Here is a 24,529-nt window from a genome sequence, read left to right as displayed (position 1 = left end):
CATGGTAAACTCTCCTTTGGAGTATAATGTAGATTTTCCACAGCATGCTGAAAAGAAAATCTGGATTTTATGAAGGACACGGAGGCTAATATTATGCAATCTCCCTTAATTGCAATCTCCCTTTATTGCCAGCTCACACAGCAGCAACAATTAGAAAGAATTTAGAACATTGAGAACATTCTGAACATCTATGTAAACCAGCGCCAGGCAGCCATCTTCCTTCTTTTATTTGCGCTGCGAACGAAATAAACTTTAATCCAAAGAAATCCAGGGGAAGAAAGAATCAATCCATGGTCAAAATTGTCACTCTGAAAGAAAAAATAGGTAATACGTTAGTTTACCCGGGGGCGGGTATAAGTCGTGGGATAATCTTAGCCTCGATGTCCTTAATAAAATCCAGATTTTCTTTTCAGCAGGCTGTGGAAAATCTACATTTTATGGCATGACACGGAGGCCAATATTATGCAAGTTCAAAGTGCATTCAATACATGATCAATTACATAATGCATTGGTTTAAAATAGCAGTTTTTAAACATACTTTCGTTAGGCCAGTCTGCTGCCCTTAAAATGTCCTGTAAACTCCCTCCCAAGGTGAAAGCTTTGGAAGCTGATGCACCTCTAAGTGAATGAGCTCCAAAAATAGAGGTGTCTACACCTCCTTCAATAATGACATCTTTCACCCATCTAGCCAAGGTAGGGGGAGAAACAGCTTTGTGAGGTCTTTTATGAGATATAAGTTGAGTGACGTCATTCCTCAAATTAAGGGGTTTCCTCACATATTCTTTCAAGCATTGCACCACACACAGATCAGGGTTTGCAGAGAAGTAAGGATGGAAAATGGTCGAAGAAAGGGTCTTAGTCCTTCTTTTAATATAGAAGCAAACTCCCTCAGGTTGATAGGCCCTACTGTTGACATCTAAAGCTCTAACATCAGAAGTACGTCTACATGAAACAAGACAAAGGAGGGTTGTAAGTTTATAAGAGAGGTTTCTAAGTGATAAAATAGGATTATCACCCCAGTTGTCTAAAACTTGAAGGATCAGTTTAACATCCCAAAGTGAGGTGTACCTAGGAATCGGGGGTTTAAGGCCCCTAATGCTTCTCATAATTCTCCTTGTCAAAGTATTCTGACCCACAGGTAATCCATCTATCAAGGAATGGCCAGCAGACATAGCTGATCTATAGATGTTTACTGTCCTATAGGATAAGCCAGATTCGAATACTTCTGTTAGGTAATTTATTACATAGACTACATCAGTTGAAATGGGATTGATATCCCATTGAATACACCAGCAAATCCATTTATTCCATGCCAGTCTATATGCTTGTCTTGTGCCGGAAGCCCATGACTCAGATAGGAGTCTAAAAGCATCTGGCGAAAGGCCAGGGATTCCCCACTGTCTCCGGAAATCTTCCATGCCATCAATTTGAGGGAGCCTTCTTCTATCAAAGGATGTATTTCTCCTCGAGGGCCCAGAACTAAGGTCTGGAATTGGGAAATCAGTAGAGGGAAGTCTATTGACATTTCTAGAATTACGGGGAACCATGCCTGGGATCTCCAAAGAGGAGTTCCCACTACTGTTTCCCTGAATCTGTGAGTATGTAAGAGGAACCTGGGTAGTATGACAAATGGCGGGAAGGCATATGGCCTTAGACCTCTCCAATTCTGTAGGAAAGTGTCCACCCCAGCTGCTTGAGGGTCTGGTTTCCAGCTGAAGAACTGAGTTAGTTGAGTATTCAGCCTGTCTGCAAAGAGATCCATGTTGAATGGACCCCATATGTGACGGATGTGTAGGAATATTTCCCTGTTCAGTTTCCAATTGCTGGAGTCTTTGAAAGTTCTGGAGAACTAGTCGGCTACTCCATTGCTCAGACCAGGAATGTGTTGTGTTACAACTGTAATCCCTTTGCTTAAACAATAACCCCGACAGTCCTTCGCTAGCTCCGCTGAATCTTTTGAGTGTGGACCTCTCATCTTGCTCACATATCGGACTGCTGAAATGTTGTCCATGCGAAGCATTTCACAACATGACCCAATTTGATTGACCCATTATTAGGATGTCGTCTAGGTAAATAATGAATCTTTCCCCTTCTGTCCTTAGCCATGTTGCTAACGGTCGGAGTACTTTTGTGAAGCACCAGGGTGCCGAGGATAGACCGAAGGGGAGACTTGAGAATTCCCACATTTAGTTTTGCCATGTAAAACGGAGGTATTTTTGGTGAGGGTGCCAAATGGAGATAGTAAGATAGGCGTCTTTGAGGTCTAGTCTCGTTAACCAATCCCCTATTCTTAGGGTGTCCCTTAAGAAATAAATTCCCTCCATTTTGAAGTGGCGGTAAACCACCCATTCGTTCAAATCTTTTATGTTTATAACAGGCCTCATCTCTTTGTTCTTTTTCTCCACCAGAAATATGTTGCTGAGAAAGCCACCCCTGGGATGAGTTGCCTCCTTGATGGCGCCCTCGGCCAGCAAGTCTTCTACCTCTTTTGTAACTAGTTTTGAGTGTTCTTGAGAGAAAAGGATTTCTCTTGTTTTTTTTTTCTGAAAGTGGATGTCTGTGAATTCTATATGATATCCCTTGACCGTTTGAAGAACCAAAGGGTCTTGAGTCACTAGATTCCAGTTTCCAGAGAATTGGGCGAACCTGCCTCCCACTATTATAGAGAAAGGTAAAGGGTCCTTGGAATGACATACCTGATGAGAGTCCTCTCTGTCTTCTATCACCACGGTTGTTCTGAAAGCGACCTCGTCTTTGTCTTTGGGGGTAGAAGTTGGAATAGCCATAGGTATGAAAGGATCTATTCCGTCATGGGATGTAGGGCCTGGAGTAAGGTATGCCGCGGCCGGGGAACCGACCCCTTGTATGCCCGGCCCTTCCAAAAATCCGATCATTGAAAACTTTTCTGATTTCTTTTTGTGATTTTTGTATGGAACTGAAAATTCCAACATACATGGTCATTTATTTAATGAAATTGTCGCCCAAAAGTTGGCCTTGAGAAGAAGCTCCCCCTTCTTTATTTGCAAGTTCTAGGAGCTTGGGATCAAACTTTAAAAGGATGCTTTTCCTTCTCTCGTTTGACAGGGCTGTGTTTGCGTTTCCCAGAAGGCAAACGGCTCTCTGTGTCCACTCTCTCAGTTCTTTAGGGTCGACTTTTCCGTCATTTAGGTATGCGGACTCTTGTTAATAAAAGACACCACCTTCTGGTCTAGTTCAGGGGTCTTAATAATCATATCTGGGAGAGATGGGAGAGGGCATACGGAGCCAAAAAATAATGTATTTGGCAACATGTTGCGAGGGGGTCCATTCGTATGAGAGGGGATGTTTGATCATCAGGGGGTCGAACATTTTATCCCCAAATGGGTCAAGGATCTTAGACCCAGAGGCCAAAGATGCCTCATCAGACGTCCCTTTTCTTTTGCTGGGTGTATCCTCGTAATCAGAATTGAATTCAGAGGAGCAAGATAAATCGAGTTCTGGTTGATAAGACTGATCCTCATCAGATTCACTGTCTATAGGGACAACTAGGCCGTCATGCCCATCCACAGTGTGGGACACACTAAGTCTATCTCCGGCGTCATCCGGAAGATTTTCAATGACCCCTTTTGATTTTTTAGATTTTTTATGGGGTTGGTCGTCAGATGGTCTTTTTTTCTGTGAGTTATCTTATCAAGTGGAGCAACCAGGTTGATTAATAGGTTGATTAGAGAGGCTTTCAATTTTTTCATTGAGGGTGTCATCCAGCGACCCCATCATTTTACCTAAAGCTCTATTTACAAGGTCTTCTAACTTACTATTCATTAAATAATCTAGTTCCTGTTCAGTCATATCCTTTTTTTTTAAAATAACTAAATTAATTAAATGGACAAATATAGGTTAATTATGAGCAAATCAGGTTATTTCCGTAAAGGTATGTTACCAAACAGTAAACAGTTAAAAGACTCCTATTTGATATAATTTGTTAAGAGTATTGGTCAGCAGGGGGCAGCTAAGTCCAAAGGATCTTGTCTCCGTTGCTGTGGAAGTCGTTTGCAATTGAAATTCAGTTTGGAGTGGTGCCCGGAGTAATTGAAAGGGTCTTTCCTCTAAAGGGATGAAAGCGAGGCTTGTTTCCCTTTGATGGTAATCAGCAAGTGTCCCGGTGCGGTCGCGTTGGGGATAGCGGTTGCAGCGGGTGTGTAAGGATATCGTGCCCCAAGATAGGAGAGGTAAGGGGGAGGGCTTTGTCTCTGTCTTTAAATAAAGACGGGTCTGTAATTTAGTTTGCCTTGTACGCGGCCCAGATCCGATCTCGTGAAGTGCGATAGAGAATGTGTAATACGCGCGGGGCCGCGAGAGCAAGCTCGAGGCCCCGGCGCTTCTTTTAAATGTGCATTTCATAAGAGGCAACACTCTGATGTGAGCGCGGGGGCCGCGAGAGCAACCTCGAGGCACCAGCGTGTGTTTGAAAGGCGCACTATTTAAAGGGGTGGAGGCAGGGAAGGTCTTCGGTCAGTTGGGTTAGTGTGCAGCTAGGTGTTGGGCATGGGGGAAACGAAGCCAATTAACGTGAGGACAAGTCAGCGCAGGGAAATAGCGTGGAGTAGCGTGAGTAGATAAAAGACATTAGAGTCTACAAGTATACAAGTAACAAGTCTTAACTAAGTGTCAATAAGCGCAAATAAGCCAAAGACGTATAATAAGCCCCAAGAAGCGTAAATAACAACAAATTAATAACAAATTAACAACGAATTAGCAGAGAGAAAATAAGGAGTACTTAACTGGTGAGCAGTAGCAATAAAAGAAGGAAGACAGCTTCCTGGCGCTGGTGTACATAGATATTCATAATGTTCTCAATGTTCTAAATTCTTTCTAATTGTTGCTGCTGTGTGAGCTGGCAATAAAGGGAGATTGCAATAAAGGGAGATTGCATAATATTGGCCTCTGTGTCATGCCATAAAATCCGAAGTCGCAACCCGCCAAAATCTCAAAAAATTTATTTTAGTAAACAAAATGGTAGTTAAGTCCTTTTTGAAATGTTGAAGTAATTACTTTTCAGATTTGTATTATATTAATATTACCTTCTAATAGAGTTCACTGCCCATTATACACCATCTACCACTGCAAGGCGTCTCACAAACTGGTGCTTGTTACTGTGGAAGAAAAGGTTACTTGCCTATCACCCCAGTTCATTTCTGCATCATGGAAACCTTCAATGAACAGTCAAACATTAAAATACCTCTTCTCACCTGTGACAACGTTTTTAGCTTCTTGAATAGAGAAATACATCTCTTCAGTCAACTCTTACAACAGTGTCTGTAGAGGCAACATTGCATTACAAGAAAATAAGCACAATATATTAAAACACACTGGAAAATCAAAATGGGTTTGTACACTACACGCATCCAACATTGCTATTCCAATCTCCCCCCCAAAACATTTCTTTATTATTTTAGGATACAGGGAATACTTCAAGAATAATCTCCTAAAGCTGTATGTTGGGTTTCCTCGTAGTGCAGTAAACCGATAACCAGCAATCATGAACAATTATGACGCATAATGAAAAATGCTGACGGTGTCCTGCAGGCCAAGAGGAAGTTTCAGAAGTCCAATGGTGGAGACAGAACCTTCCCTAGCTTCTGGTAGGCCTAGTTCGTCATCGTTGGGGAATAGGGACAAACTACTCCTCAACCGTCAGTCTACTTGATCAAGAACGCTGAATCTGTTATGAGGGAACATGGCCAATACAGGGGTGTGATTATTATCTCCCTTCCAATTAGTGTTCCCTGCCTGGACAATTTCACCCAGACTTTCCCAAATCCCGCAGGTCTACAATCTTCTATTCAAGTTAGAATTGAAGTTAGTAGGAGTGGCAGGATAAAGGTTAGGGGAAGGGATTGAATTTGCGTTACTGAACGTGCTAGATACCAGTTGCAAATATGCTCGACAGCCCATATATTCCTAAAATTAATTACAACGCAATCACCCTTAGTATTTTTTTCCGGAGGCCCCACCCAAGACCACTCGTCGAGCAAAACTAATTTTGCTAGATACCTGATTAGGAAGTGGCCTATTACAGTTCAGCCAAAGGATGCATTTATTTTTGAGCTCACTGTAGACCTCCATTTTTCCCTGGCTCAAAACTGGAACGCCTACAAGCACCACAACATACGGTATAGACTCGGGAGGGAGATCTGAGGTTCCGTAATTCTGAACCCGTTCCGTAAAGGTCATGGTATCGTTACGATTTTGGTAGTAGCGAAACGCAAATGACGAGTGCGGCAAGAATGAGTGTTTTCGTTATGTTCGATTGATGGATTCACTATGTATTCAGGGATTTTGTTCTGAACCTTCGGGTTCCATTTTGTGTACGGCAGCCATTTGTGGTTGCCCTCACATAGGCTGATGTCTACGGCCGAACGAGTCTTTGGGACACGTACACCTTTAGCTGACTTTTAGATGACCTGAGCAAACTGACCTTGTTGCCTGAAGCTAACCTGCTGAGCCAGTTCCTTGTCCGGTAGCTGGTCTAGATAGATACCAAAGAGCAGGACATTGCTGAGTTTATTGTTCACGCACACACCCTTCTATCTTGCTTCACATCTGTTTCTGTTCCTTCTTTTAAGGCCTGTTTATGGTTTGGGTTGTGGTCCTTTTATTATGGGTTCGTCCGGCCTGTCCGAGCAAGAATGTTGGGTTTTCCTGTGTAAATGATGGTGGGCTGGACAACTGAAAAGTGGGATTGTCGTTATGCGATACCCTTTTGCAATGTCACCTATGTTTGGATAGTTCGTAAATAATGGGTGTTTGTCAGGAATGTGATCTTTAGCATAAAAGACGATGTCTCGCAATATGAAAATTGAGCAGTCTCTAGTGAACCTACCCGTGTCGTACTTCGTAGATTTCTGTTCCTGGTTGCAGCCAATAAATTTGATATTTGACGTCACAGAGAAGTATCCTGTGTCTCTGTATACAGGTGAACCCGAAGACTTTGGCCGTGCCCCTGGCGCCGCTGGGTTCTAAAACCCGGTTCTTCAGTTGGCGCCCAACATGGGGCGACTTCAGTGGTACCGGTCCAAGACTGAAGATCGCGAGGAGCTTCGTGAGAAAATTCTGGAGGAAGGTCAACCACTTCATCGACCCCTGTATGTCGTCAGGGTCCGAAGGTTTTTGCTGCGAGGTTCCCCGCTTTCCGACGGCTACGAAGGACTGCTGCCCTGACTGTCGCCCTGTCTTGGACCCTTTGACGATTTGTAGAGCGAGACGATAGACGGGTCTTCTGGTGACGTGATCGATACCTCAGTTAAGTATGAGTGGAGCGTCTCCCAGTCCTTAGTTTTTGTATATCCTTCGGGATCTTTGATTTGGAACTTGCAAGTGCCAAAGCTGAGGGACTCGTATATTTGCGAGACTATCGAGTTTGGTAATCCCTTGAAGTTTGAAGCTAGACTAGTGAGCGAAGATGCCTGGTCTTAGCAGACTTGGAAAGATATTTTGTTGTGGTTGTAATAGGGATTCCCAATAGGAGGATTCGTGTCCGATACCTCCAGTTGGAACTCCGACTTATGAGCTTTATTCGAAACATGGTGTGGGCCCCATTACACATAATGAAGTGTGGGTTAGATACACGAGAAAAGACGGTGTCCTAAAGTGGCCCCAACATGGTAGCTCTGACACGGAGATTTTAGATAATCTAGAAGTTAAACTATTTAAGAAGAAAGCCGGGCCGGGGATGTTCGACTCTTTCCGCCTTTGGCGTAAGGAAGCCAAACAGAGAGAAATTAAACTAGCAAAGAGAAATAAAAGAGAGAAGGGTATATCGATAATGCAGGCTGCTATACAGTTTAAAGATAATGAAGAAGAACAAGCGAGTGAGCAGTTGCACAGGCAACGTAAAATGGCTATCGATAGATGTTATCCAGCTTTGTCACCTCTTCAACAGGGTACAACGAAGGACCTTGAAAAGGATCCTTTAATGTCACATTTGTTGAGTTCTCCACCCCCTTATGTGCAGAGTGCTACAGCACCTCCGCAACCTTTAGTTGCGCAACCTCCAGTTGTGCCTCCGATTGTTGTTCAACCGCCAGCTCCTCTTCAGTTGGCTCCTATTCCTTTGGCGCAGCCTTTTCAAGGGCCGCCAACTTTGTTAACAGTTCCGTCTCCAATTCCTACGACTTTTTCTCCTGTATTTCCTACTTCCTCTAATACTCCTTCTGATACCACTTCTACGTATACTTTGTGTTGGACCCGGCCTCGTGGCGTGGTCCCACTCCTCCCGCATGGCGGGCCCTGGACGACATCGACCACTGTCCTCCGGTCTATAGCTACCCCCTCCAGCCCTTACGAGAGCCGCCACGCATGGCGACCCCGGCTCTCCCCCTCCAGAACATGGCGACCCCTACTCGCCCCACGCTGCTGGTCCGACCCCTAGCCCGGGCCACCCTCTCAGGCCCCAACACCATCTTGGGCCTTCCACGTCCGGGCCCCGTGGCCTCGGCCCGACCTCAGCCGCGGCCACAACGAAGCCCCGACATCGAGGCACCAAGATCCGACCAGGTGGTAAAGCGGCCACTTGACGGAACAAGGAGGAGGAGAGTTTCGATGGCCCTCCAGCCGTCCCCGGACGCCTGGTTTCGATCACCCTCCAGCCTCCCTGGGCGCTGGCTCCACCCCCCTGCTGGGTGTCTGGACACTCTCATCCCGGCCCCTCTGACCCCCGGGTGCGAGGGTCCGGACATCAAAGGACTCCAGACCAATATCTGGGGCAGCTCTGAAATGGGTCGGTAGTTGTATCCTGGAGTCGAGAGACCCTGAGAAGAACTCGCCTACTTCGAATCCTGTAACCATATTCGGAGCCCTGCTGGCGCTGCCGCGGCCCAACCTCGCTGAAACCATCCTTGGAGCCCTGCTGGCGCTGCCGCGGCCCAACCTTGCTGAAACCACCTTCGGAGCCCTGCTGGCGCTGGCGCGGCTCGACCTCGCTGAAACCATCTTCGGAGCCCTGCTGGCGCTGCCGCGGCTCGACCTCGCTGAAACCATCTTCGGAGCCCTGCTGGCGCTGCCGTGGCCAGACCTCGCTGAAACCACCTCCGGAGCCCTGCTGCGTGCCCCGGCCCGACCCCGAGGAACCCCCCAGTTCGAGGATTGAGAACTGAGCGTAGGGTATCCCTGTACCAGGCTGGTACCAAGACTGTCCCGCTACCCCCTGTCCGCAGATACTAAGACCTTAAGGATCCCTCGATCCATTTGTACATATATTGCTGAGATAACCTGCCTTGATTGCTGATAAAGACGTTAAGAATCTATCCTTGTGTGGTGTCTATCTGTGGTAGGGTGATTGCTCGCCTGTACGATCCCAGCAGAGGAACCTCGCCAGGAGGCCTCTCGATGGCGCTCGGCCAGTTCCACAAGGAGAGGTGGGTCTCGGGGTGGTCGGCCAGATAGTCTCTGCCTCCCCCCTAAGATCACCTTTCTAACACTTTGTCTCAACTTGCTTTGCCTACTGTCGTTATGGCCACTTCTCCTTCTGTTCGACAGAGAATGGCTGATACTGTTACTGGTCTTTTGTCTCCCTTCTTTGGGTCATGGAGTATGACCCCTGCTTCTGCGCGTAAACAGTTGCGTAGCCAAATGCCTGGTCCCGAAGAGCGAGTAGTATTGGATCATATGGCTCGTAAGTGGGTTGCCAATTCTTCGAGATATGATTTAGAGTCGGTTATGGATGTCTTCCGTCAGTGGGAAGCACCAAAGCAGAGGTATGTCTTCGACATGAAGTGTACTTTCCTCCTTGAGGAATGGGAAGATGGTGAGTTGGGACATACTCCGTCTGAGGTGTTCCGTGTACAGTCCGAGTTTGCGAAAGGAACAATAGTGGGTCTTGAAGTTGAAAAAGCAGTTGCAACATTGCTTTCATTTAGGAGTGTGCATCCTTCTCAGTTGTTTGAGCCTGATTCTTCTGTTAGGAGACAAGCACAACAGTATCCGATGAGAGAGGTTCCTCCGGTATGGAAAGATGCAGTTCAGGCCGATGTTAATAATGGTATTCAAGCTGTACCGGCTCATTTTCAGCGTGTTTGGGTACATGTTCCATGGAAGCGAGCTGAGGTTTTGGCTCTTAAGCAGAGTTTACCTGATCCTCGTAAGAATCCTGCAGGGTACTATAAGGAATTGTCAGAGACAGCAGACTCATATGTTATGAATCTAGCCGATATAGATATGTGTTGTTTGGGAATGTGGTTCCTCAACCCTTGTGGGGAATGATTCGTCATGTGGATCATGCGTAAGAGTTAGGTGATACATGGACTAATATTGCTGCTGCAGATGGTCTTCAAGGTGGAGGGGCTAAACCTGAAGCTTTAGTTGCAGAACTCCCTGGTAGGATCATTACTTATATGAAGACTTTAATGCCTGCCGTACGAGTGAATTGGGATAAGTTGTCTGCATGTAAGCAGAAGAAAGATGAAAGTGTGTCTGATTTTTTCACTAGGTTTGAAGAGACGTTTATCGACCATAGTGGTCAAGATATGAGTACGGAAGGTGGCCAACGGTTGTTCGTAGATAAGTTTGTGCATAATTTGCTTCCCGAGTTGTGTACTAAGTTGAAGGATTCAGAGCGTTCATGGGCTAGGTCTTCATCGGCACAGATATTGGCTACTGCGCAATATTATGAGAATATGGATAAGGATGAGAAAGAGAAAGCGGATAGAAAGACTAAAGATTTGAAGACAAAGGTTCTTTTGCAACAAGCGTATCCGCCTCGTAATAATCAGCGTGAATATCAGCAACCTCAGCAGTTTCAGAGAAATTCGCAAAGGTTCGAGCCTTCCCAACAGCGTTTTCCTGTAGGCCCTAATCAGTGTGCGTATTGTAAAGAAGAGGGCCACTTTAAGAATAGTTGTCCGGTTCTGTTACAGCGTACGAATGGTGCTTCTGGTGTGAGAGGTCGAGGTATTCAGCAAGTTCCTAGAGGTAGAGGACGTGGTGTGTTCCCCCAGAATGCACGATCCTTTCCACAGAAATCTATGAACTATTTTGATCAACAAAATGGTGCGTCTGGTAGGACGACTCAGTATTATGCTGACAACTACTATGTTGAAGGTGAGAATATTGACGGTAATGATTGCTAGGACAGCCATAGACAAAGAGAGGGAGTTGTGTCAGTTCCAGTAGATCAGAGTGAACCTTATGTTGAAGTGATTACATTAGGTGTGCCAGAGCCTTTTCTGTTGGATACTGGTGCTGCGAAGAGTTCTATCATTCACTGTAAACTCCCTGGCGCACCTTTGTCTGGCTTGACAAATGTTTCAGTAGGTTTTTCTGGCGCCTCAGTTTGTAATCCGGTTTCTAGTCCTTTGTCTCTTTCTGTTGGACCTTGTGAATTTGAAGCACCCCTCATTTTAACGACAGGTTGTGGTGAGAATTTGTTGGGATTAGATTTGTTGAAAAGATTGTATGCGACACTACATTGTTCTCCTTCAGGAGTACAGCTTACATTGGGTAAGCGAGTGATCTCTCCGATGTATTTGTCTACAGATCGACTGGAATTGCGTTCTCTCCCTGATATTCTTTGGGCTACTGGTCCTAATGATGTGGGTCTTTTGGAGATTCCACCATATGTTATGACGTTGAAAGCGACTGCTAGATTGCCACGTATTCCTCAATATAGGATTTCTAGTGATGGTGAAAGAGCGCTTTTAGCGATCATCTATGACCTGATTGAGAAAGGTGTGATTGAGGAAACGAGAGGTAATGTGTGCAATAGTCCGGTTTTGCCTGTTCTGAAACGTAAAGATTCTTCTCAACCACCTGTGTATAGGTTTGTGATCGATCTCCGCGAAGAGAAGAAGATCGTCGTGCCACAATTTCCTGTTGTTCCGGAAATTACTGCTTTGCTGACTATGATTCCTGCTTCAGCTACCTGGTTTTCGGTGATTGATCTGAAGAATGCTTTCTTCAGCATCCCGATTGCCGAGGAGAGTAGAGATATTTTTGGCTTCTCTTTAGGAGGCCGAAGTTTCCGGTTCAAGCGCGCTCCTCAAGGCTATTGTGAGAGTCCATCCATCTATAGTCAGGCTTTGAAAACACAGCTTGACACGATTGTATTGCCTGATGGTGCTGCTCTTATTCAGTATGTCGACGATTTGTTAGTTGCTGCTGATGAGGAGATTTGTAAAGAAGCTACTCTTTCTTTGTTGAGACATTTGTCTGACTTCCATCATAAAGTATCACTTTAGAAGTTGCAGTATTGTCGACAAGAAGTGACCTACTTAGGTCATCTCTTATCGAAAGAGGGAAGAAGATTGACTCCAGAACGAATTCAAGCGATTGCGAAAATGAATGTGCCAACTACACAGAGAGAAGTGCGTGCTTTCTTGGGTATTACTTCATACTGTAGGCAATCGATTCCGAATTTTTTGCTCCTTGCGAAAACCTTTGTTAGCACTTACTGTCAAGGATACTCCGAATCCTCTTCCTTGGTCTGACGAATGCCAGAAGAGTTTTTCAGAATTGCGTGATGCGTTGTGCTCGGCTCCTGTGTTGGGTACCCCCGACTACAGTAAGCCTTTTACACTCTATGTTCAAGAGAGAGAGGGATGTGCATTGTCAGTCGTGACACAACAGTTCGGCGATAAACAACGTCCATGTGCGTATTTCTCGTCTACTTTGGATCCGGTAGCTAGAGCATTGCCAAGTTGTTTGAGAGCTACAGCGGCAGCAGCTGTTTCTATCCGACAGTCTGCTGGTTTGGTGATGGATAATACGTTGATTGTGATGGTTCCACATGCAGTGGATACTTTGTTGAATAGGACCAAGACACCGCACTTAACTAGTGCTCAATTGTCAGGTTACGAGTTGACACTTTTGGCGAGTCATGTGCATATAAAGAGATGCAACACGTTGAATCCAGCTACGTTGTTGCCGATTTCTGTAGAGACAGATGTTCCTGAACAGCATGATTGCTTTCTTAGGACAGAAGAGGAAACAAAGGGTAGAATAGACCTTAAGGACACTCCTCTTGCAAAGTATGATGGTACCCTATGGGTAGATGGTTCGTGTTTTAAGCTTCCGAATGGTGATACGACTGCAGCATATGCTGTTACGACTTTGCATACGATTGTTGAAGCTGCACGTATCCCACAAAATTCAGCTCAAGCATCAGAGTTGATTGCACTGACAAGAGCGTGTGTGTTGTCGAAAGGAAAACGAGTGACTGTGTATACCGGTAGTCAGTATGCGTTTGGTGTGGCACACAGTTTTGGTCGCTTGTGGAAGGAACGTGGGTTCCTCACGTCTCATGGTACAAAAATTCAGCATGGTCAGTTGGTGAATTAACTTCTTGAGTCGCTTACGTTAACGATGCAAGTTGCGATCGTGAAATGCAGTGCACATAAGAAGGTTACCGATGATGTTGGTCATGGTAATGCGTTTGCAGATGAAGTTGCGAAAGAAGTGGCGAAAGATGTGACGAGTCGAATGTATGTTGCGGGTCCAGCAAGATGGGTTCCGGATAGAGGAATGTGTGAAGATACGATAGAGAGTGTGAAGCCAATTCAGGCTGAAGCTACGGAGAAAGAATTGAGTGTATGGAGAGAGAGTACGGGAAAATTGGATTCGACTGGTTGTTGGATTGAGTTGTCAGAGCATCAGTGATGGTTGTTACCTGATGCGTATGTGCTTGCAGTGGTTACAATGGCGCATGGAATGGCTCACACTAGTGTGAAAGGGATTTGTAAGTTGTTGAATCCAGTATGGTGCAGAGAATCTGTTCAAGAATTGTATGGTTTGTCTGATGTATAATCCTGGCAAGGGAACTCCAACTCCAGCTGGTCACTTTGCGCCTCCGACGTATCCGTTCGAGGTTTTGAAATTAGATTTCATTCACATGGAGAGGTGTAACAACTTGAAATATGTCCTCGTAGTTGTTTGTGCCTTTTCGAGATGGGTAGAAGCATATCCCCTGAAAGATAATACTGCCTTGTCCACAGCTAAAGCCCTAATTAAGGAATTTTTCCCTAGGTATGGTTTGCCAAGAATGGTGTGGAGTGATAACGGGAGTGAATATGTGGGTCAAGTCATGAAGAGAGTATGTGAAGGTTTAGGCATCAGACAGAAGTTCCATGCTGCAAATCACCCCCAGTCAGCTGGTTTAGTTGAGTGCTATAATGGCACCCTAAAGCTGAAACTAGCCAAGATTCAGGCGAGCTCTGGTCTCCAATGGCCCGATGCCTTGCCATTGGCACTTTTGTCAACCAGAACGACAGTACATTCTCGAGTGGGACTTAGTCCCTACGAGATTGTCTTTGGTCGCCCGGCGAACATATGCGGAGTGCTGAGGCCGACAAAGTTTAGCGAGATTGAACATCCTGTATTGCTTGACTATCTGTATGACTTGACGGCTAAATTGCGTGTTTTACACCAACAGGTTCATGATACACTGCCACAAGCATCGGAAGATCCAGGACACGCCATCGATCCTGGCTCGTGGGTACTGATCCGGAATTTTCAGCGGACTAAGAACGATCAGCCCCGCTGGACCGGACCCTTTCAGGTCTTGTTGGCAACGCAAACTGCAGTAAGAGTGCACGGTAAAAAGAACTGGATCCATGGCGTACATTGTAAGAGGGCCCCTTTGCCTCTGCCATACAACCGGTGGGTCCAGGAGGGTGTAGGCGATTCAGAGACTGAGACTGTGCTACGTTTTGTGCCATTCAGCGATGCACGTTTGATTGGGACAAGTTCTGAGCGTGAAAACGACAACCTTTTGCAAGAAGCTGTGCCTCCATCATTTCGACTGGACACCACTGAACCTGAACTATTGTTTCGTGAACAGACATTGCCTGGTAAAGGCCGCTATAATTTACGATCAAGAGTCATTGGACAAATAAATGAAAACCTTTTCTTGTTATTTTTGGGACTACGCTTCCTTTTAACTATTGGATCTGGTGCAGAAGATTTTGCCCCCGCTTGAGAACTAGATGCAGACCGTGTTTGCAGTCTCGGAATTGATGTTCCTGGGTGCTCGTGATTTTGCGAAGAAGCACATAGATCAACTGATACGACATCCATTCTGGCAGAGGGACTAGGCAAACCACAGACAACTTTGAATAACTGGGTACCCACGGCAGTGTGGCCTATAGAAACAGTATCTACAGCTGATTGTTTCTCTGGCGACGGCGCCTGGGCCAGCCTGCCCATAGACGACCGTTTATCAAAAGCGGGATCCAATGATAACCTCCTTTCGGTCATTTCGATTTCTTGTGCCAATACGGAGGATGCCCTAGTTAGAAATTGGTCCAATGTGCCCACAATCGACCCGCCCGGTATGGGCTTCCTGCCCTTCTCCACATTGGAGGTAGTCATTGCTTGAGGGGGTTGCAGAGCAGCTACTCCACTAGTAGATTGCAACAAGAATACAAAAAGAGATAGAAGTACCAAAAGCGGTCTAATAATACAACATACGGGTACTAACCATCGTATGTAGATTGAATTGGTGGTGTAAAGGGGAGGGCCCCGTCCCGTCCTCGAACGGGCTCAAACGGGCCTGCCCTTAGCCCGGCGCGCGCCCATGCGCGTTCCGCAGGGCTGGAGCGGGGAGATCCTTTGTAGCCCCCGAGAGATCACATATGAGGGCTGTTTAACAAAGAGGCTCCTGGATCATGCAGTCCGTGACCAGTGGCAGTGGCGTTGCTCGAAGCGGCTCCCGCGAAGCAGGAGCAGCGAGATCCTTTTGTAGCCCCCGAGTGATCACAGGTGAGGGCTGTTTAACAAAGAGGTTCCTTGGACATGCAATCCGTGACCAGTGGCAGTGGTGTTGCTCGAAGCGGCTATAGCTGTATGTTGAGTTTCCTGGTAGTGCAGTAAACCGATAACCAGCAATCATGAACAATTATGACGCATAATGAAAAATGCTGAAGGTGTCCTGCAGGCCAACAGGACGTTTCAGAAGTCCAATGGTGGAGACAGGGAGAAATGGGTTGGAAGGGGTGACGCATGGGTCTGGAACTCTCTGCATGTGTACTCTTTTGTAATAAATGAGGGAGGGACAAGAAGGAGTAGCTGGAAAAGGGTAATACTTACTACTAGATGGGAGGGGGTTAGGAAAATGTAATGAGGTGTTTAAAGAGTGGCATGCTAATACAAACAAGCCCACGAAAGACTAAGAAGAATGCTATTCACAAAATACACTTCTGAAATTGCTGTAGCCAGAAAGGTGACAAAGCAGGTGTCGTACGGTTCCTACAAATTAAGTAAGACTATCTATCCGGACCACATAAGCGTCAGAATATGGGGATTGAGTGTACTCGTATCATCAGAGTAGGTTGGCCCAAATCCTAGCTAGCTCACAGTGCACCATCTGGAGCCCTAAGCTTACAGGGTACTGGATGGTATCTGCAACCTCAGAAAATTACCTCTCTAATTCCCCCAAGGGAATTATGGAAATAGATCTACCCATTCGTTATTACTTAGGCATGCCCAAAGGAAGACACTAGAAATATAAGAATTCTAATTTCAAAACATTTGTTGAACCAACGGTATTCTTGTGTACCAAACAATATTTATTAGCAGGAGGAAACAAAGCATTGTTACCAGCATTACAAGAATGGCGAAAAAGATGAACAGTTCAACCATTAGAAAGTGACAGTGATTATATGAATATATGAGAATCTATCATATTTATACTCCTACCTAATAGTACCTACCCTATCGAGAGCATAGTAATAGTATCCTCTTCCAGATTGCTTGGGACAATCCAACTACCATTTCTGTGTAATATGTATCAGGAGGCCAGATTGGTGTAGAACAGGCCCGGTCCTTTGCAGGATAGAGAGTAGAGTCAGTAGGGCTGCATCTCAGTAACAGGAACACATTCCAGAGTAAACCGAGAAGTGCTTCTCTGAGGAACTTGGCTTAGAGGTGGTTTACATAATCAAAGCCTTGTTCTGATCGCACTGTGTCAGAGGTGCTATGTTGATGTAATTGTTTGTCCTTCCAATTCAGAGCTGTCTCCAACTGGACAACTTAAAGTAAGGGCAACGTGCTCAGTGCTCTTTAGCCTAGGACAGTGTACACAAATGTCATGATAAAATGCTTACGAAGAAATGAGCTGCAAGCAGAATACTTTTACAAGCATGTAAAAAGTCACTGTCTAAAAATATGTCAAGTTTAAATGTGTATTACAAAATAGAGGCTTTTTGTGCATGGGCTCTGTTGAACAAGTTACTTATCTTCAGTAACAATATATCTCTAAGAAATATTAATTAGTTATAGATTCCTTACCTTAGAATTTCCCCCAGGCGTCAGACTGGATCTGGAAAGTTTTTCGTCAGCAGTACCTCTGCGCGTCGGAAGGTGGCGTTAGTCGGCTCCACAGTCGTCATTGGCGTTGTGTCACCGGGATGACATCCCGGTAGCTACTTACACGCTGCCCTAGCATGCTGAAGTCAGTTCTGTACACGACTTTTCGCACCAGAAACGCAGAGCCATGCAAGACACTGACCACTGGTGCACAAAACTAGGCCCTGAAAGGATATCCTTAACCCTAGAAAACAGTTTGCAGACCGGGGAGGATGGGTGGGGCGGGAAGGAATCTATAACTAACTAATGTTTCTTACAGATATATCGTTACCAAAGATAAGTAACTTGTTCATCCTAAAGAAACACGTTAGTTATAGATTCCTTGCCTTAGAATAGATACCCCTGCAATACCAACCCAGGAGGTGGGTCTGCGAACCAAGATCACACCAGAAAGTCCTGGAGAACAGAACCGCCAAAGAAGCCATCTCACCGGACTTGACTGTCAAGACAGTAGTGTTCGTAAAAGTGTGCAACAAAGCCCACGTAGCTGCCTGATAGATGTCACTCAGAGGAACACCTCGTCCCAAAGAAGTGGTTGCTGCTGTTGCCCTGGTGGAATGGGCGCGCAGCCCCACTGGAGGCTCCTTTTTCGCCACAGAATAGCAGGCTTTGACACACAAAATGACTCAACAGGAGATCGTCCGCTTGTGTACGGCCCGACCTTTCTTGGCACCCACGTACCCAACAAAGAGCTGGTCATCCACCCAGAACTGTTTGGTGCGATCCAGATAAAAGGAAAGCACACGTTTTGGGTCCAGACGGTGGAGCCTCTCTTCCTCTTTCGAAGGATGCAGAGGTGGAAAGAAGGTGAGCAAAGTGATGGTCTGCCCGATATGAAAAGCAGTGACAACCTTGGGCAAGAAGGATGGACGAGTCCTGAGAACTACCTTGTCCGATGGACAGACAGGAAAGGAGGCTTAGATGAAAGAGCCTGGAACTCACTCATTCTTCTGGCAGATGTGATGGCAACCAGGAATGCAGTTTTAAGTGTCAGAAGTCTCAAAGGACAGTTGTTAAGTGGCTCAAAGAGAGTGCACAATACATAAGTTAAGACTAGATTCAAGTCCCACTGAGGCATAACGAAAGGAATATGAGGAAAGAGATGAGTTATGCCTTGTAAGAAACAATTTTCTACCGGGGTACTTGAAAGAGAGAAGGCTGATTTGAAAGCCAAAGGAAGGCAGAGATGGCCGAGAGATAGCCCTTGATAGTGCCCCGAGCAGAGTACTGCTGGACCAAAGAAAGAAGGAACAAGAGAACCTCAGAAAGAGGGGCAGAGAGGGGATCCAAAGCCTTTGCTGTGCACCATGCCACAAATTTGTTCCACCGACAGGCGTATACCGTCTTAGTGAAGGGACGCCTGGCTGCCAAGATTACATCACAAACTTCGGGAGGCAAGTCAAATGACGTCAACTGCCGCCACTCAATCTCCAAGCAAGGAGGTGGAGGCTGGACAGGTTCGGATGGATGACAGTCCCCAGCTGCTGTGACAGAAGATCCTCCAGAAGAGGCAGTCGGATCGGAAGATCGATGGACATGTTGAGCAGCTCAGGATACCAGACTCTTCATGCCCAATCCGGAGCCACAAGAATGACTTTGGCCCGGTCGCGCCTGATCTTCTTCAGTACTCTGGGCTGAAGTGGTATAGGCGGAAAGGCGTACAACAGACCGCAACTCCACTCATGACGAAAAGCGTCGCCTAGTGAGTGCCACCATGGAAATTCCAACGCACAGAGTTGCTGATATTGCCCGTTCTCTTTGGTGGCTAACAGATCTAACCAAGGTTCTCCCCACTGCTGAAAGGGACCTTGCACCACCTCCAGGTGAAGACGGCATTCTTGATCCATCATGCGCCTGTGGCTAAGTTAGTCTTCCCTGGAGTTCAGGGAACTTGCCTGGTGTTGAACACCAATGGATATTTCCTGACGTTCTAGCCATGTCCAGAGGCGCAGGGCCTCCTGATATAGGGTCCACGACCCCACCCCGCCCTGTTTGTTGCAGTATCACATGGCGGTGGTGTTGTCCGTGAACACTTGCAATACTCTCCCCGGACAGTGGGAAGGAATGCCTTCTGTGCAAGATGAATCGCGCGTAGCTCCAGAAGGTTGATGTGGAGCCCAGACTCCGCCCGAGACCAGAGGTCTCTGATCTCCGGCTGTCCCATGTGGCCACCCCATCCCAGAAGGGATGCGTCTGTCAACACTGTGTGCTCTGGTTGGGGAAGGGAGAGGGATCTGCCGCTGACCCAATCCTGGTTCGTGAGCCACCACTGCAGTTGTTGTGCAGTGCCCTCTGAGATTTGGACGCAATCGGACAGGTTCCCCTGATGATGCGCCCACTGGAACTTCGGGTTCCACTGCAGAGCCCGCATTTGCCATCTGGCATAATCGACCAGCAGGATGCAGGAGTCCATGAGGCCCAGCAGCCTCAGGGTCATCCTGACCGAAACCCGTGATCATAGTCCGAAAATCTCGGTCTCGCTGTTCGAGAGGATAGACCCGAAACTGCGTCATGTCCAGAACCGCTCTGATAAAGAGGAGCTTCTGAGAGGGAATCCGGTGTGACTTTGGCACATTGATGGAGAACCCCAGCGAAAGCAGGAGGTCGGCCGTAGCCTGGAGGTGGGAGACGACAGTCTTGGGCGAGCCCGCCTTCAACAGCCAGTCGTTGAGATAGGGGAAGACTGGAATCCCTGATCTGCGCAGATGAGCTGCGACCACCGCCATCACTTTTATGAACACCTGAGCGGCGTTGGTAGGGCCAAAGGGGAGCACAGTAAACTGAAAGTGCCCATGGCCTACTGTGAACCGTAGGTAATGCTGGTGGGCCGGCAGGACAGGGATGTGAAAGTAAGCGTCCTGCAAGTCCAACCCTACCAACCAGTCTTTTGGGTCGAGGGTAGACAAGACATGAGCGAGCGTCAACATCTTGAACCTCTCCTTCCGGAGGAAGTGGTTGACATTCCCGAGATCCAAGTTAGGCCCTTGTTCTTCTTGGGCACCAGAAAGTAGTAGGAGTAATGACCACGGCCTACTTCTGGGACAGAAACGCGCTCAATGGCTCCCATGGCCACGAGACTTCCTGTTGGAGAAGGCCCAGATAATCCTCCGACATACAGTGGTACAGAGGTGGCATGGCTGGCGGGGTTGCCTCGAAGGAGAGGGATTAGCCCCTTTGAACTATCTGCAAAACCCACCTGTACAACATGATCGTGCACCAGTGGTGATGTTGAATACTGCTGCCCACTGGTTGTTGATGGGTCTGAAATATCGGACTAGGAAGGTTTGGAGGCTGCTGCAGTGAGGTTATGGGTGGACTTGCCCCCTGAACCACGGCGGTTGTTCTCATGTTCCCGCCCGCACAAAGGTTGGGCAACTTGCTGCGGCCTGTGGCTCGGAGCGGGACGTTGTGGGCACCCCTACCGTAGCCACGGAAGGAACCAAAAGCAGACTGAGCAGGGTGGTTGGAGAGGCCCAAGGACTTGGCCGTAGCCAGTGAGTCCTTGAAACACTCTAAAGCGTTGTCCGCTTTGTCTCTGAAAAGGTGACGGCCACCAAAAGGGCATGTCCATGAGGGTATTCTGGACATCCCCAGAAAAGCCAGTCGATCTCATCCAGGCGTAGCTTCGAAGAGCTACCGATGTGGAACTCGTCCTACCCAGAGAGTCGGTGGTATCCAGCCCACAATGGATAGTAAACTTTGGTGCATCCCACTCGCTGACAATAGCCTGAGAAAGCACTGTCCGGGCGTCCTCCGGACACTGAGGCAGCACTTGCACATCCGAGTCCCACATAGAGTAGCAATAATGGCCCGATGGAGATGCAGTGTTTACCGACTGCAGTCTCAAGCTGATGGAAGAGAAAATCTTCTTTCCAAGATGATCCAGCTTCTTGGATTCCCTTTCCGCTGGGTATGGTAGGGAATGCGCTCTTGGAGGTAGAGGCTTGGACCGCCAAGCTCTCAGCGGTGGGGATTGGGAGAGAAAAGTGGAGTCGCCCGGAGCCAGGTGGTAGTGTCGGGCAATCATCCTATCCAAGGGAGCCCGTGTGTTGGGCCTGGACCAGGTGCCCAAAAGGAAGTTGGTAAGGGCCTTATTAAACTGAAGCAGGGCTCCGAAGAGCATGCAGCCGGGTGAAGCACCTCGGTCAGGAGGTTAGTCCTGACTGACACTGTAGGGAGTTCGAGGTTGAGAGCCTCGGCTGCCCAACGCAACACCACTGCATATGACGCTCCCTCCTCTGTAGCCACGATAGAAGGAGACAACATGCCAAGGTGAGGGGAGGTGTGCAGACCACTGGCATCCCCCAGGTCCTCTCTCCAGTGCTGTTCATTATCCAACTGGTCAGTCAGAGGGTCACCTGACCCCTCCCAGCCCTCCTCCTCTTCCTAATCTGGTCGAAAAGGGACCCCAGGAGTGAACAGGGGCACACAAACCCCTCTCGGTGCCAGATCCGGCGTCAGCCGACGCCGGTTCGGATCCACATCAGGATGGAGGCCAGGGTCGAAGCCGGCCAGGGGGCCGACCGGCGTCGAATGCGTTAGCAGTGCCAGAGGAAGCGGCGCCAGTGGAGGTATAATAAGGCCAACCGGGGGGGACTGCAACGCTGAGGCCGGAGCCGTCAGCGGAGAAGGCCTAGGCCCCCCAACCGAGTCCGCGGGGGTCTAAGGCGCCTCGGCGGATTTGGGCCGCTCAAAGATGGCATGCATCGCCTGGTAGAACGTACGAAGCCGGGCAGGAGTCGCTCCGGGTACCGGAAAGGGAGGGAAACTTGGAGTCTGCTCTTTGGGCTCCGCACGCGGAGCCGTGGGAGGGGCACCGCCCGCATCCCTCATCGGGTCGGCTGACCGACGAGGAGAAGTCGAAGAGCGGCGATGCTTCTTTGACTTCTTCTTGTGCTTTGACTTACCTGACCCAGAGTGCGAAGACTTCGATGACTTGGACGAAAGGTGATGACTCCGCGACCGGTCCCTCGATCTCCCTCTCGACCGGGATCTCGAGTGGCGCGGAGCCGACTGCCTACGTTTAAGAAGCTTTCAGGATCGCTCCCGCAAAGCCTTCAGCCCCATGGACCGGCAGTCGGAGCAGGACTTGGGGTTGTGGTCGTGCTCCAGTCAAAAGAGGCACATGCAGTGCGGATCCGTAACCAACATAAGTCGGGAACAGAATCCGCAAGCCTTGAAACCGGGCATCCTTACGTGCACCAGGAGTCATAGACTCAAAAGACTGCGACAAAAAGTCGAAAAAATAGTTCAGTCAACAAATGACTGGAGGTACCGCTCTTCCCAGATCTGCGCTGGCTGGCGCAGAAAAAGAAAGAACTGACATCAGCATGCGAGGGCAACGTCTACGTAGCTACCGTAACGTCATCCCGGCGGCACGACGCAAACAATGAACGTGGAGCCGACCAACGCCTCCTTCTGACATGCAGAGGTACTGCTGCAGAAAAACTTTACGGATCCAGTCTGATGCCTGGGGGTAATTCTAAGGTAAGGAATCTATAACTAATGTGTTTCTTTCAGATGAACCTTACACCACAAGATCCTGTGCATTCCAGCCAAGGCTTGGACGACATTAAGCACCATACATGGTCGCTCACAGGTATTGAACAAGTTACTGTCGTTCAGTAACGCTTTACCTGGTAGAGTATCTATCTAGCCACAGATTCCTCACCATAAAATATTCCCCAAGCGTCATACTGGATTCTGCAATTTTTATTGAGCAGTCCCCTTGTGCACGGTAGGAGGTGTTAGTCAGCTACGCGTTGCGTTGTTGGTGCCAGCTGCTGCAGGGATCTGCTTTTAGAACAGAACTATGCTTAGAACCATAGAACATCAGTATGTAGGAACAAAGTCACCATTGCACCTCAGTACCTATGGTTTCGAGTCAGACTAGCTATAGTGCCTCACATGCCCTCCTAACCTTACCAGAGAAACAAGGGAACTGGCACCCCAGAACACAACGCTGTCGAACCTCTAAGGAATTGTGGTAATAGGACACACACTTTGCTCTGTCACTGGTACTCCTCCACATTAAGATAACCAGAAGACATGAAGGCAGGTTAGGAATATTTATTTAAACTATCGAGCACTGAAGTGCAGTATACGTGCCACAATTAGGAAACAAATGCATACTAAAAATACTGTTAGCATGGTTAATAATCCACATAACATGAGAAGTCCTGTCATTTTATAGGATAGAATAATCTAAACCGCCCTCCCTTGCTAATGGAGCTAAATGATTATATATCAATGATTTCTGGCATTACTTGTAGACCCTGTACAGTAGCATACACAGATGAATGCTCTACAGCTCAGCAAACTCAGTGCTCTTGACACGGGACTCTCGTTCCATGTGTCAGTTTTTTGCTCATATGCTCATCTATATGATAGGACATGTGTGCGCATAACCAACAGCTGCATTTTTGTGTTATGTCCAGGTGCTAGTGCCTGGACAAAAAAAATAACACCGGACACTGTTGACCTTGTCTGTGGTACTCAGACTAAATCCCAAGGAAAAGAACAGAATACAAAAACATATGCAGGTTCTGTGTGAATTTACAATGTGGCACAAAAGCAAAATGTATTCATAAAGTAACGTGTGCAAAGAAAAAGGAGGCCTACAACGTTCACAGTTAGGCGCCTAAAATAGGGAAAATCCATTATGTTACTCATTATTTTGTAGGTCAAGCCTCCATGAAGGAATCCGACTACGCACATAACGATAGGTCCACTGCCCAAGTCATGAGTTTCAAAGAACAAACATGCTCTACATTCTCAGCCGATCCTGATACAGTTACCGGGATACCTGCATCAGTGTTAACAGTGCCTGTATCTTGTGATCCATGCCCTGCTGCATATAGTTCCTCGTAGGCCAAAGGCTCAAATCTTGCATTGTGGGGGGCGTTTCCTGGCCGAGTGCCAAGATGGCGGCTTGACTGAGAAGCTCCATAGCGGCCGCGTAGTGAATGCAGTATTACCCTGCTCCCTTGATGCCGTAACATCGCCGTGCCCTCCTGTGGATGCCCGCCGTCTCTGGAAACGCCCTGGTGCCAATGGCGGTTGGTATCGTTGCCCCACTGACTGTGCGGCGCCTCTTGCTGGCCGCAGCCTGACGCAGCCCTCTGAGGCGCATGATAACAGGGGTCGCGGGCGAGCCTGAGGGCCGAAATTGAGACCGGAGTAGGGATGACACATA

General features: G+C 47.6%; 1 protein-coding gene across 4 annotated transcripts in view; it reads right to left on the bottom strand.

Annotated features, from left to right (window-relative positions):
* The window catches only part of AP4B1 (adaptor related protein complex 4 subunit beta 1), a 286,861-nt gene that overhangs the window by 2,302 nt on the left and 260,030 nt on the right, over positions 1–24,529 (bottom strand). The window contains exon 11 of one of the 4 annotated variants that reach the window (XM_086923302.1): positions 181–308. The exons of the other annotated variants lie outside the window; for them this stretch is intronic. Within the exon in view, the coding sequence (XP_086779428.1) occupies positions 304–308 (5 nt within the window). The 3' untranslated portion in view covers positions 181–303. Of the gene's footprint in view, positions 1–180; positions 309–24,529 lie in introns of those variants that run through there. 4 annotated transcript variants of the gene reach the window in all.

The sequence above is a fragment of the Lissotriton vulgaris genome, chromosome 5 (genome assembly GCF_964263255.1).
Source record: "Lissotriton vulgaris chromosome 5, aLisVul1.2, whole genome shotgun sequence".
Taxonomy (NCBI): Eukaryota; Metazoa; Chordata; class Amphibia; order Caudata; family Salamandridae; genus Lissotriton; species Lissotriton vulgaris.
The sequence above is the reverse complement of the archived record's forward strand: the minus strand, read 5'-3'. Positions and strand labels throughout refer to the sequence as shown.